General features: G+C 45.0%; 1 protein-coding gene across 1 annotated transcript; it reads right to left on the reverse strand.

Annotated features, from left to right (window-relative positions):
* Positions 1 to 5500: 5500 nt before the first annotated feature.
* Positions 5501 to 13276, reverse strand: LOC139250236 (probable G-protein coupled receptor 139). Its single transcript, XM_070872730.1, has 2 exons — positions 13180 to 13276; positions 5501 to 6399 (listed from the first exon to the last, which is right to left on the reverse strand). The coding sequence occupies exons 1-2, from the start codon at positions 13274 to 13276 to the stop codon at positions 5501 to 5503; spliced, it is 996 nt and encodes a 331-aa protein (XP_070728831.1).
* Positions 13277 to 14115: the final 839 nt, after the last annotated feature.

Raw genomic sequence — 14115 nt, forward strand, 5'->3', positions numbered from 1 at the left:
CTGGCTGATTTCCCCTCTCTCTCTCACCCAGGCTTCACTCGACAGTGATCAGGAGCAAGAACCCGGGCTGATTCCCCCCGCCCCCTCTCTAACCCAGGGGTCACTGGGCAGTGATCAGGAGCCCGATCCTGGCTGATTTCCCCTCTCTCTCTAACCCAGGAGTCACTGGGCAGTGAACAGGATCCGGAACCCTGGATGATTTCCCCGCACTCTCTCTTACATAGGGGTCACTAGACAGTGATCGGGAGCAGGAACCCTGGTTGATTTCCCCTCTCTCTCTTACACAGTGGTCACTGGACAGTGATCAGGAGCAGGAGCCCTGGCTGATTTCACCTCGTTCTCAACCAGGGGTCATTGGGCAATGATCAGGAGCAGGAACCCTGGATGATTTCCCAATCTCGCTAACCCAGGGGTCACTGGGAGTGATCAGGAGCAGGAACCCTGGCTGATTCCCCTTCTCTCTAACCCAGGGGTCACTGGACAGTGATTAGGAGCAGGAACCCTGGCTGATGTTCCTTCTCGCTCCAACCTAGGGATCACTGGGCAATGATCAGGAGCAGGAACCCTGGCTGATTTCCCCTCTCTCTCTTACACAGTGGTCACTGGACAGTGATCAGGAGCAGGAACCCTGGCTGATTTCACCTCGTTCTCAACCAGGGGTCACTGGGCAATGATCAGGAGCAGGAACCCTGGATGATTTCCCAATCTCTCTAAGCCAGGGGTCACTGGATAGTGATTAGGAGCAGGAACCCTGGCTGATGTTCCTTCTCGCTCCAACCTAGGGATCACTGGGCAATGATCAGGAGCAGGAACCCTGGCTGATTTCCCCTCTGTCTAACACAGGGATCCTTCGCTGTGATCAGGAGCATGAACCCTGGCAGATTTCCTCTCTCTAGAACCCAGGGGTCACTACACATTGATCAGGAGCAGGAACTCTGGCTGACGTCCCCCTCTCAATCTAACCCAGGGATTACTGGGCAGTGATCAGGAGCAGGAATCCTGGCTGATTTCCCCTCTCTCTCTAACCCAGGTGTCACTGGGCAGTGATCAGGATCAGGAACCCTGGCTGATTTTCCCTCTCCCTAACCCAGAGTTCACTGGGCAGTGACCAGGAGCAGGAACCCTGGCTGATTTCCTCCTCTCTCTATCCAACCCAGGGGTCACTGGGCACTGATCAGGAGCAGGAACCCTGGATGATTTCCCCCTCTCTCGAACCCAGGTGTCATTGGACAGTGATCGGGAACAGGAACCCTGGCTGATTTCCTCCTTTCTCTATCCAACCCAGGGGTCACTGGGCACTGATCGGGAACAGGAACCCTGGCTGATTTCCCCTTTCTCTGTAACCCAGGGGTCACTGTGCAGTGATCAGCAGCCGGAACCCTGGCTGATTTCCCCTCTCTCTCTAACCTCGGGTTCACTAGACAGTGATCAGGAGCAGGAACCCGGGCTGATTCCCCCCCCCCCCCACCTCTCTAACCCAACGGTCACTGGGCAGTGATCAGGAGCAGGATCCTGGCTGATTTCCCCTCTCTCTCTAACCCAGGAGTCACTGGGCAGTGAACAGGATCAGGAACCCTGGATGATTTCCCCGCGCTCTCTCTTACACAGGGGTCACTGGACAGTGATCGGGAGCAGTAACCCTGGTTGATTTCCCCTCTCTCTCTTACACAGGAGTCACTGGACAGTGATCAGGAGCAGGAACCCTGGCTGATTTCCCCTCTCTCTCACCCAGGGGTCACTGGGCAGTGATAAGGAGCAGGAACCCTGGCTGATTTCACCTCGTTCTCAACCAGGGGTCACTGGGCAATGATCAGGAGCAGGAACCCTGGATGATTTCCCAATCTCGCTAACCCCCGGGTCTCTAAGCAGTAATCAGGAGCAGGAACCCTGGCTGATTTCCCCTCTCTCTAACCCAGGGGTCACTGGGCAGTGATAAGGAGCAGGAACCCTGGCTGATTTCCCATCTCTCTCTCTAACCCAGGGGTCACTGGGCAGTGAGCAGGAGCAGGAACTCTGGCTGATTCCCCCTCTCTCTAACCCAGGGGTCACTGGACATTGATCATGAGTAGGAACCCTGGCTGAGTTCCCCTCTCTCTCTAACCCAGGGGTCACTGGGCAGTGAGCAGGAGCAGGAACCCTGGCTGATTTCCCCTCTTTCTAACCCAGGGGTCACTCGACATTGATCCAGAACAGGAACCCTGGTTTGATTTCTCTCTCTCTCTAACCCAGCGGACACTCGATACTGATCAGGAGCAGGAACCGTGGCTGATTTCCCCTCTCTCTAACCCAGGGGTCACTGGGCAGTGATCAGGAGCAGGAACCCTGGCTGACTTCCCCTCTCTCTAACCCAGGGGTCACTGGGCAATGATCAGGAGCAGGAATCCTGGCCGATTTCCCTTCTCTCTAACCCATGGGTCACTGGGCAGCGATCAGGAGCAGGAACCCTGGCTGAATTCCTCTCTCTCTCTAACCCATGGGTCACTGGGCAGCGATCAGGAGCAGGAACCCGGCTAGTTTTCTATCGGTCTTTAGAAAGCACTAAAAACATCTAAACTATGGATAATCTGAGAGGGAAGACCTTGAAACAATCACTGGCACTAAAGAAGAAGATCTCGTTAAAATAATGGGACTAAAAGCAGGCAATTCCCCTGGAAATTATGCCTTACATCCTCGGGTCATAATAGAAGTGGTTGCAGGGATTGTGGATGCATTGCTTGTAGTGACTTAAAGCTTCAGATTGCTCTGCCCGGGATGGAACTTGTCAACTCTCAGTTATACTTTTCAAAAATAAAGGGTGGGATATCCATCGTGGATGCCGAGAAGCTGGATATAAAAATGGGATTGGTGCCCAAGGCTGAAGACGAGCCGGAAGAGGCACGATGGGCTGAATGGCCTCTTCTACATACACGGAACATAAGCTCAAGTAAACCAAACCGCTTTTTATCCTGCTCACTGAGCCTTCTCTCAGAATTTACGGGGGACAAGAATGAGTGAACCCTTTTTTGGGCCTCTGTGGGGAAATTCAGGCACATTGATGAGTTGTTCCAAGAGTCAGGATGACCGAGCGATCTCCTCTGGAGGCGTAGCTTCAACTCCTACTTCTGACATGCGAGTCTTTTCACTATTATGTCCAATTACATCTTGTGCAATTAACTGCAGCTGGTTTGTCAGCCCGGTTTATTTGTTCCTATCAGAGAAGATTTTGACGACCTTTTGCTCAACCCAAAAACAAGCTTTCAACAATAATTGTTTAAATCTATTCAGGATATCATCCCTCCCTATCTCTTAACTTCACCGGCGCAACACTAGCACACTCTCAGTCACCAGGTTGCTGAGGGAATGAGCGTGGCGATAACAGAAGCTCTGACCACAATATTTTACTGCTCCTTAGGTCGAGGTGTGGACTGCTGCCACAGGTCTGGATGTTGCACATGTTACAACCCGATAGGAGGGGAGGATCTTAACACAATCACAATCACTAAGGAGGTGGTACTCAGTAAGATAATGGGACTAAAGGCAGAAAAATCCACTGGACCCGATGGCTTGCATCCTCGGGTTTTAAGAGAAGTAGTGGCAGGGATTGTGGAACCATTGGTTGTAATTTACCAAAATTCCCTGGATTCTGGGGAGGTCCCAGCAGATTGGAAAACTGCAAATGTGACGCCCCTATTTAAGAAAGAAGTTAGACAAAAAGCAGGAAACTATAGACCAGTGAGCTTAACATCTGTGGTTGGGAAAATGTTGGAGTCCATTATTAAAGAAGCAGTAGCAGGACATTTGGAAAAGCAAAATTCGGTCAGGCAGAGTCAGCATGGATTTATGAAGAGGAAGTCATGTTTGACAAATTTGTTGGAATTCTTTGAGGATGTACCGAACCGGGTGGATAAAGGGGAACCAGTGGATGTGGTGTATTAGGACTTCCAGAAGGCATTTGATAAGGTGCCACATAAAAGGTTACTGCACAAGATAAAAGTTCACGGGGCTGGGGTAATATATTAGCATGGATAGAGGATTGGCTAACTAACAGAGAACAGAGAGTCGGGATAAATAGTTAATTCTCTGGTTGGCAACCAGTAACTAGTGAGGTGCCGCAGGGATCAGTGTTGGGACCCCAACTATTTATAATCTATATTAACGACTTGGAAAAAGGATGAGTGTAACGTAGCCAAGTTTGCTGATGATACAAAGATGGGAGCAACAGCAATGTGTGGGGCGGACACAAAAAACCTGCAAAAGGACATAGACAGGCTAAGTGAATGGGAAAAACTTTGGCAGATGGAGTATAATATTGGAAAGTGTGAGGTCATGCACATTGGCAGAAAAAATCAAAGCGCAAATTATTATTTAATGGAGAAAGATTGCAAAGTGCTGCAGTACAGCGGGACCTGGGGTACTTGTGCATGAAACACAAAAGGATAGTATGCAGGTACAGCAAGTGACCATGAAGATCATAGATTTTTAACCAATAAAGGAATTAAGGGTTACGGGGAGCGGGCGGGTAAGTGGAGCTGAGTCCACGGCCAGATCAGCCATGATCTTATTGAATGGCGGAGCAGGCTCGAGGGGCTAGATGGCCTACTCCTGTTCCTAATTCTTATGTTCTTATGTTCTTATGAAGGTCAATGGAATCTTGGTCATAATTGCAAAGGGGATGGAGTATAAAAGCAGGGAAGTCTTACTACAGTTATGCAGGGTTTGGTGAGGCCACACCTGGAATACTGCGTGCAGTTTTGGTTTCCATATTTACAAAATGATATACTTCTTTGGAGGCAGTTCAGAGAAGGTTCACAAGGTTGATTCCGGGGATGAGGGGGTTGACTTATTAAGGATAAGTTGAGTAGGTTGGGCCTCTACTCATTGAAATTCAGAAGAATGAGAGGTGATCTTATCGAAACGTATAAGATTATGAGGGGGCTTGACAAGGTATATGCAGAGAGAATGTTTCCTCTGATGGGGGAGACTAGAACTAGGGGGCATGGTATTAGAATAAGGGGCCGCCATTTAAAACTGAGATGAAGAGAAATTTCTTCTCTCAGAGGGTTGTAAATCTGTGGAATTCTCTGCCCCAGAGAACCGTGCAGGCTGGGTCATTGAATATATTTAAGGCAGAGTTAGACAGATTTTTGAGCAATAAGGGAGTGAAGGGTTATGGGGAGCGGGCGGGGAAGTGGAGCTGAGTCCCTGATCGGATCAGCCGCGATCTTATTGAATGGCGGAGCAGGCTCGAGGGGCCGAATGACCTAATCCTGCTCCTATTTCTTATGTTCTTATGTTCTTAGGTAAGTGTTTGCGGATTAATAGACTACATTGGAGTAGATTTCAAACTTGCCCCCACCTTCAGCCTGGGGTTGTGGGTTTGCTACCATTGGACAATTTACCCGATTATAAGGTTTTATTTTCAAGTCACAAATTCTAAAACTACATTATTCTGAGTTACACAAGCAAAGATCAATTGTGGAAAATATGAGGTGAGATCGAGTTCTGGTGTTTGACATTCTCTTCATTTAATTAGTTGAATGATTACATTGAAGGGATATTTCACCAGATTCTTCAACTGCTCACGGAACTTAGTCTGGGTCACGGAATAAATAAAAGTGTTTGTGCAGCAACTCAGAAGCTGCAGCATGAATCCCATTTCTCGTATGAATTCATGTATCCGACGAGACCGATGCCCCAAATACCACATCCTGTTCCATAGCGAGTATATGAGAAGAACCGCCCATAACAGTATGAAATTCCCCGATATAACAAGCAGTAAAGTGATGGATTTCCTGCGGCTCTCCATCTCTGTGTCTCTGGGACTGTCCCCACTGCTCTGACCCCGGAGGCTCCTTCGTGCTCGGCTGGCAAATAAAATAAACCTGATGGTTAAAGCATTGAGCAGCAGAATCAGGACAAATGGTACTCCCGGGGTCAGAATATAATGAAGGGTTTCAATTATTACCCACACCTGTGAGAAGAGAGAATTACTTGCTACCAAACAAAACCAGGGATAATTCATAAGCAGATATTTACTGGTATAGAGAAAGTGCCAGAGAATGTTCTTTAAGCAAAACACAACTGTCACTGTTCCAAGAACCAGAGACGCTGTTTTAGTGGTGCAGTACTTGGTTCTTAGCTTCTGGCAACAAATGGCCACCAATCGATCAAAGGTGAAAGTGACGGTGAACCAGACTGAACAGTCTGTGGCAGCATAAAGCAAGACGGCGTGGATGTTACATAGCGGGACCTTCCACAGGAACAGAAACTGGAGCCAATAGACAATGGGAATGTGCCTCAGTATCAGATCGAGGATAACGACCAGGAGATCCGCTGCTGCCATGGCCACCAGGTAGCAAGTGACACATTTGGAGAGGCCGCACTTTCCGCGGGACAGGATCACAATCGTCACTAAATTCGCTGTAAGGAAGAGAAATCAACAGTTTCATTCTACGTCACATTAGGAGCAAGAACAGCAATTTGATGGTCTTAAATTGTCGGCTTTCTTGATGTGAAAGTTCCTTCCCATAAATAGTGTTTCTGTCTGGCTCCTTTTTAATTAGATGTGTTACATTTATGGTTTTGCAATCCGCTGGGACATCCCCAGATTCCAGACAATTTTGGTGGATTACAACCAATGCATCCACTATCTCTGCAGGCACTTATTTTAAGACCCGAGGCTGCAATCCAGCGGACGTTTCCGCCTTTAGTCCCATTATATTACCGAGTACTACTTCTTTAGTGATAGTGATTGAATTATGTTCCTCCCTCCCTATCGCCCCTTGATTATCCACTATTGGAATGTTTTTAGTGTCTTCCACCATGAAGACCGATACAAAATATTTGTTCCAAGCTATTTCCCTGTTCCCCATTATTAATTCCCCAGTCTCATCCTCTAGGGGACCAACATTTACTCTAGCCGCTCTTTTCCTCTTTATGTACCTGTAGAAACTCTTACTATCTGTTTTAATATTTCGTGCTAATCTGCTTTCATTATCTATCTTCCATCTCTTTGTTAGTTTTTGTCGGTCTTTGTTGGCTTTTAAATGTTTCACAATCCTCTGGCCTCCCACCAGTCTTGGCCACATTGCATGCCTTGTTTTTAATTTCATACCATCCCTTATTTCCTAAGTTAGCCACGGATGTTTATCCCTTCTCTTACAGTCTTTCATTCTCTTTGGAATATATTTTTGTTGCGAGTTTTGGAGTATCTCCTTAAATGTCTGCCATTACTATTTGTAGTCTCTTTTGTTCAAGCTTAGGACACTGGTATGAGATCCAAATTTCGCATCCTCCCCTCAATTTGAAATTCAACCATGCAATGTTCACTCATTCATAGAGTATCCTTTACTAGGAGATTGCTTATTAGTCCTGTCTCGTTACACTGTATGATTCAGTCTGCATTACTTGAAATTGAAATTGAAAATTAAATCAGTGATTCATTTTTTTAATCAATTTATTTAATAAACATATTGTACTTTATTTGAAGGTAGCTTTTTCACATTATGACAAATGGCTAACACTGTGACGGATCATCATGAGTTGGAATAACTTCCCTCAAATATGTCAGAATAAACATTTTATTGGAACATGTAATCCGATCCCCAACCATCCAGAAAAGGCTAAACCGATGTAAAGTAGACTCTGCTGGGAAGAGAGACAGTCGGCAGCAGTCAAATATTGTGATGTATTACCGAAAAAAATCTCTTTGCGACGTATTTAAATGGAGAAAAATTGCAAAGTGCTTCAGTACAGCGGGACCTGGGGGCCCTTGTGCATGAAACACAAAAGGTTAGTATGCAGGTAGAGCAAGTGATCAGGAAGGCAAATGGTATGTTGGCTTTTATTGCAAGGGAGATAGAGTATAAAAGCAGAGAAGTCGTGCAACAACTTTACAGGGTACACCTGGAGTACTGCATACAGTTTTGGTCTCTGTATTTAAGGAGGGATATACTTGCATTGGAGGCTGTTCAGAGAAGGGTTACTAAGTTGATTCTGGAGATGAGGGGGTTGACTTATGAGGATAGGTTGTGTAGATTTGGCCTAAATACATTGGATTTCTGAAGAATGAGAGGTGATCTTATTGAAACATAAGATAATGAGGGGGCTCAACAAGGTGGATGCAGAGAGGATATTTCCACTCATAGGGGAAACTAAAACTAGGGGACATAGTCTTAGAATAAGGGGCCGCCCATTTAAAACTGAGATGATTGTAAACCCTGAGGGTTGCAAATCTATCGAATTCGCTGCCTTAAAGAGGTGTGGAGGTTGGGTCATTGAATACATTTAAGGTGGAGATTGCAGATTTTTAAGTGAATAGGGAATAAAGGGTTTCGGGGAGCGGACAGAGAAGTGGAGCTGAGTCCATGATCAGATCAGCCATAATCTTGTTGAATGGGAGCAGGCTCGAGGGGCCAAATGGCGTACTCCTACTCCTATTTCTTATGATCTCATCTTAGCTTCAGAACTGCTTTCTTGCGCTCTACAGAAATCAAAATACATGACAGTAGATACAAAAAATCCACCTCTCCCCCCGAAAACAATATAGCAGGTCATACTTAGGACAACAGATTGCACATTCGTTAAAAAAAAGAGAATAATCTTTGAACAACACTTTTACAGTGAGATTCAAATAACTTTTAAAATGTTGGCGAATGACACTCGGCCAATTCAACTTTTGAGAGATGTTCATTCTCATTAGGCTAAATGTGGTTGGAGATAGAGTGAGAGAGAGAGAGAGAGAGAGAGAGACAGAGTGAGAGAGAGAGAGAGAGAGAGACAGAGAGAGAGAGAGAGAGAACATAAGAAGATAAGAACATAAGAATTAGGAACAGGAGTAAGTCATCTCGCCCCTCGAGCCTGCTCCGCCATTCAATAAGATCATGGCTGATCTGGCCGTGGACTCAGCTCCACTTACCCGCCCTCTCCCCATAACCCTTAATTCCCTTATTGATTAAAAATCTATCTATCTGTGACTTGAATACATTCAATGTGCTAGCCTCAACTGCTTCCTTGGGCAGAGAATTCCACAGATTCACAACCCTCTGGGAGAAGAAATTCCTTCTCAACTTGGTTTTAAATTGGCTCCCTCGTATTGTGAGGCTGTGCCCCCTAGTTCCAGTCTCCCCTACCAGTGGAAACAACCTCTCTGCCTCTATTCTGTCTATCCCTTTCATGATTTTAAATGTTTCCATCAGATCACCCCTCATCCTTCTGAACTCCAACGAGTAAAGACCCAGTCCACTCAATCTATCATCATAAGGTAACCCCCTATCTCCGGAATCAGCCTAGTGAATCGTCTCCGTACCCCTTCCAAAGCCAGTATATCCTTCCTTAAGTAAGGTGACCAAAACTGCACGCAGTACTCCAGGTACGGCCTTACCAATACCCTATACAGTTGCAGCAGGACCTCCCTGCTTTTGTATTCCATCCCTCTCGCAATGAAGGCCAACATTCCATTCGCCTTCCTGATCACCTGCTGCACTTGCAAACTAACTTTTTGGGATTCATGCACAAGGACCCCCAGGTCCCTCTGCACCACAGCATGTTGTAATTTCTCCCCATTCAAATAATATTCCCTTTTACTGTTTTTTTTCCCAAGGTGGATGATCTCACACTTTCCGACATTGTATTCCATCGGCCAAACCTTAGCCCATTCGCTTAACCTATCCAAATCTCCTTGCAGCCTCTCTGTGTCCTCTACACAACCCGCTTTCCCACTAATCTTCGTGCCATCTGCAAATTTTGTTACACTACACTCTGTCCCCTCTTCCAGGTCATCTATGTATATTGTAAACAGTTGTGGTCCCAGCACCGATCCCTGTGGAACACCACTAACCACCGATTTCCAACCCGAAAAGGACCCATTTATCCCGACTCTCTGCTTTCTGTTCGCCAGCCAATTCTCGATCCATGCTAATACATTTCCTCTGACTCCGCGTACCTCTATCTTCTGCAGTAACCTTTTGTGTGGCACCTTATCGAATGCCTTTTGGAAATCTAAATACACCACATCCATCGGTACACCTCTATCCACCATGCTCGTTATATCCTCAAAGAATTCTAGTAAATTAGTTAAACATGATTTCCCCTTCATGAATCCATGTTGCGTCTGCCTGATTGCACTATTCCTATCTAGATGTCCCGCTATTTCTTCCTTAATGATAGTTTCAAGCATTTTCCCCACTACAGATGTTAAACCAACCGGCCTATAGTTACCTGCCTTTTGTCTGACCCCTTTTTTTAACAGAGGCGTTACATTAGCTGCTTTCCAATCTGCTGGTATATCCCCAGAGTCCAGAGAATTTTGGTAGATTATAACGAATGCATCTGCTATAGCTTCCGCCATCTCTTTTAATACCCTGGGATGCATTTCATCAGGACCAGGGGACTTGTCTACCTTGAGTCCCATTAGCCTGTCCAGCACTACACGCCTCGTGATAGTGATTGTCTCAAGGTCCTCCCTTCCCAGATTCCTGTGACCAGCAATTTTTGGCATGCTTTTTATGTCTTCCACTGTGAAGACCGAAGCAAAATAATTGTTTCAGGTCTCAGCCATTCCCACATTTCCCATTATTAAATCCCCCTTCTCATCTTCTGAGGGACCAACATTTACTTTAGTCACTCTTTTCCGTTTTATATATCGGTAAAAGCTTTTACTATCTGTTTTTATGTTTTGCGCAAGTTTACCTTCGTAATCTAGCTTTCCTTTCTTTATTGCTTTCTTAGTCATTCTTTGTTGTTGTTTAAAATTTTCCGAATCCTCTAGTTTCCCATTAATCTTGGCCACCTTATATGCATTGGTCTTTGATTTGATACTCTCCTTTATTTCCTTGGTTATCCATGGCTGGTTATCCCTTCTCTTACCGCCCTTCTTTTTCACTGGAATATATTTTTGTTGCGCACTATGAAAGAGCTCCTTAAAAGTCCTCCACTGTTCCTCAATTGTGCCACCGTTTAGTTTGTGTTTCCAGTCTACTTTAGCCAACTCTGCCCTCATCCAACTGTAGTCCCCTTTGTTTAAGCATAGTACGCTCATTTCTGACAAAACTTCCTCAATCTCAATCTGTGTTACAAATTCAACCATACTGTGATCACTCATTCCGAGAGGATCTTTTACAAGGAGATCGTTTATTTTTCCTGTCTCATTACACAGGACCAGATCTAAGATAGCTTGCTCCCTTGTAGGTTCTGTTACATACTGTTCTAAGAAACAATCCCGTCTGCATTCTATGAATTCCTCCTCCAGGCTACCCCGTGAGATTTGAGTTGACCAATCGATATGTAGGTTAAAATCCCCCATGACTACTGCCGTTCCTTTTTCACATGCCTCCATTATTCCCTTGATTATTGCCCGCCCCGCCGTGAAGTTATTATTTGGGGGCCCATAAACTACACCCACCAGTGACTTTTTCCCCTTACTATCTCTAATCTCCACCCACAATGATTCAACATTTTGTTCATTCGAACAAATATCATCTCTCACAACTGCCCTGATATCATCCTTTATTAACAGAGCTACCCCACCTCCTTTCCCTTCTTGTCTATCTTTCCAAATCGTCAGATACCCCTGTATGTTTAATTCCCAGTCTTGGCTACCCTGTAACCATGTTTCTGTAATGGCCACCAAATCATATCCATTTGTAATGATTTGTGCCATCAACTCATTTACTTTATTTCGAATGCTGCATGCATTTAGGTAGAGTGCTTTAATCCTAGTTTCTAAACCATGATTTTTAGTTTTGACCCCTTCTGCAGTTCCTTTATATTCAGTGGCCCTTTTTGTTTTTTTCCTTGGGTTTCTCTGCCCTACACTTTTACTCATCTCCTTCCTGTCTTTTGCTTTTGTCTCCTTTTTGTTACCCTCTGTCTCCCTGCATTGGTTCCCATCCCCCTGCCCTATTAGTTTAACTCCTTCCCAACAGCACTAGCAAACACTCCACCTAGGCCATTGGTTCCGATCCTGCCCAGGTGCAGACCATCTGGTTTGTACTGGTCCCACCTCCCCCAGAACCGGTTCCAATGCCCCAGGAATTTGAATCCCTCCGTTCTGCACCACTGCTCAAGCCACGTATTCATCTGAGCTATCCTGCAATTCCTACTCTGACTAGCACGTGGCACTGGTAGCAATCCCGAGATTACTACTTTTGAGGTCCTACTTTTTAATTTAGCTCCTAGCTCCTTAAATTCGTCTCGTAGGACCTCATCCCTTTTTTTAACCTATGTCGTTGGTACCAATGTGCACCACGATAACTGGCTGTTCTCCCTCCCTTTTTAGAATGGCCTGCACCCGCTCCAAGACATCCTTGACCCTTGCACCAGGGAGGCAACATACCATCCTGGAGTCTCGGTTGCAGCCGCAGAAATGCCTATCTAATCCCCTTATAATTGAATCCCCTATCACTATAGGGAAATAGAGAGAGAGAGAGAGAGAGAGATAGAGGGACAGAGAGACAGAGAGAGAGACAGAGACAGAGAGAGAGAGAGGGACAGAGAGAGAGCAAGAGAGTTTCCTAATAACAGCAGGCGCCTTAAACCAAATAGCAGTGATTTTTTTCAGAATATAATGTTTAGGTTAGAAATATCATTATAAGGTTTTTACTTACCACAGTAATGTCATGCTGTTTTTATGTGCATCTAACTTTGTTGATGAATGACCAAGACAATTCAGACTTGTGTCCCTGGACTATGCAGTCGCCAGAGACTATCATATTACACATGGCTGCTCCAGTTTTATAAGAAAACAGTGTATAAATATAAGCTTATTCCTTTGTTCAGGCAGCTTAAAAGGACTCATGCCTCGGTTTTTGTGCTCTACACTCCACCCGTAAATTGTTTTCTATGCTGATGTTAAAGAATGAAATTATTATAACCAGAAGACAGAACTCGTTACCAATCAAGGGAACAGATATAACCCAGTTGAAGACAACACAAATGCAAACACGATTCAACCACATGGAGCAAACGTGGATCAGTCGAGGATCATGAATCATGGAACGGAGATCACAGAATGCGCGACGAAAGAGCTAGTCACAGAGTGGAAGTGCAGAGACAATCGCAATAAGCGAAATAACATTAATAATCGCATATCAGGATTCAAATAATTAGCATATCATTTATGAAAACATTTGCTCAATTGACTGATGGATATAAGATTTCTATCTATACTGTAAGTTGTTGCGATTTTATAGGAAGACTCACCGGGAACACCTACAGCAGCGAGTAGCGGGTAGTAAACCTTTTGTACAGAATAAAGCGCTGTGAGTATTCTAGCTGCATTGGATTGACATCTTTCCATTAGTTCGGTTTCCCTGTGAAACGGCAATATCAGTGTGTGCGGGAGTCAATGTTTCAACTGATACTGAACGAAAACAGGGAAACACCCTCTTAAGTATACCAGAGAGAGACGTTCCCGTGAGAATGTCCGTGCCATGGGAGACTGATGTCCATGAGTCAGTGATTAATCATGCTCAATTGAACACTTGCAGCCCAATAAGCTTATAATATGGATCCTCATTAACCAAAGATTGCACAGAGGGAATGCTAAACTCCCAAAGCCAAGAACATTGTTTGAGCACCTATCGGGAAGAACAGGAATGTGAGACCTCAGTCTGAAAGTGGTGATGTGACATGAGAGCAAATTTATTCATGGATTGCAGATTATATCTGTGCTCTCGAGTGATGTGGTAATTGTACAGAAGTTCTATCCGCTCCTTCATGCCATGAGGCGAATTATTAACGTGTGAATTGCAGCTAACTCGAATTAAAAGTTAAACTATAAAGCCAGGTGCTTACTAAAATCGGGACTGCGATTGGCTGACTTAATCTAAGTTTCCATGAAAGTTTTATTTGGAAATGTGCGGGTTCTATTGCCAAGAAGGCATTTGATTTAAAGTTTCGACTTAAACTAGTTGTGAGTGCCTCCAGCTTCCCACAGGAGAAAGCCCCGTTCACAATAGGAACAAATTTATCAGCACAAATAGTTTGGGCTAAGCTGTTCTGGATAGACATTCCTGTTTGTGAAATCTGTATTGTGTATTTTGTATCAAATATGCTCTGGAAATATTGCATATATTTTAGTCTCAGGGGTTTTAAACGTCCTCGTGTATGTTTGAGAGTTTTCAGGCAGCTGTTGGG

Source organism: Pristiophorus japonicus, unplaced genomic scaffold (genome assembly GCF_044704955.1).
Source record: "Pristiophorus japonicus isolate sPriJap1 unplaced genomic scaffold, sPriJap1.hap1 HAP1_SCAFFOLD_356, whole genome shotgun sequence".
Taxonomy (NCBI): domain Eukaryota; kingdom Metazoa; phylum Chordata; class Chondrichthyes; family Pristiophoridae; genus Pristiophorus; species Pristiophorus japonicus.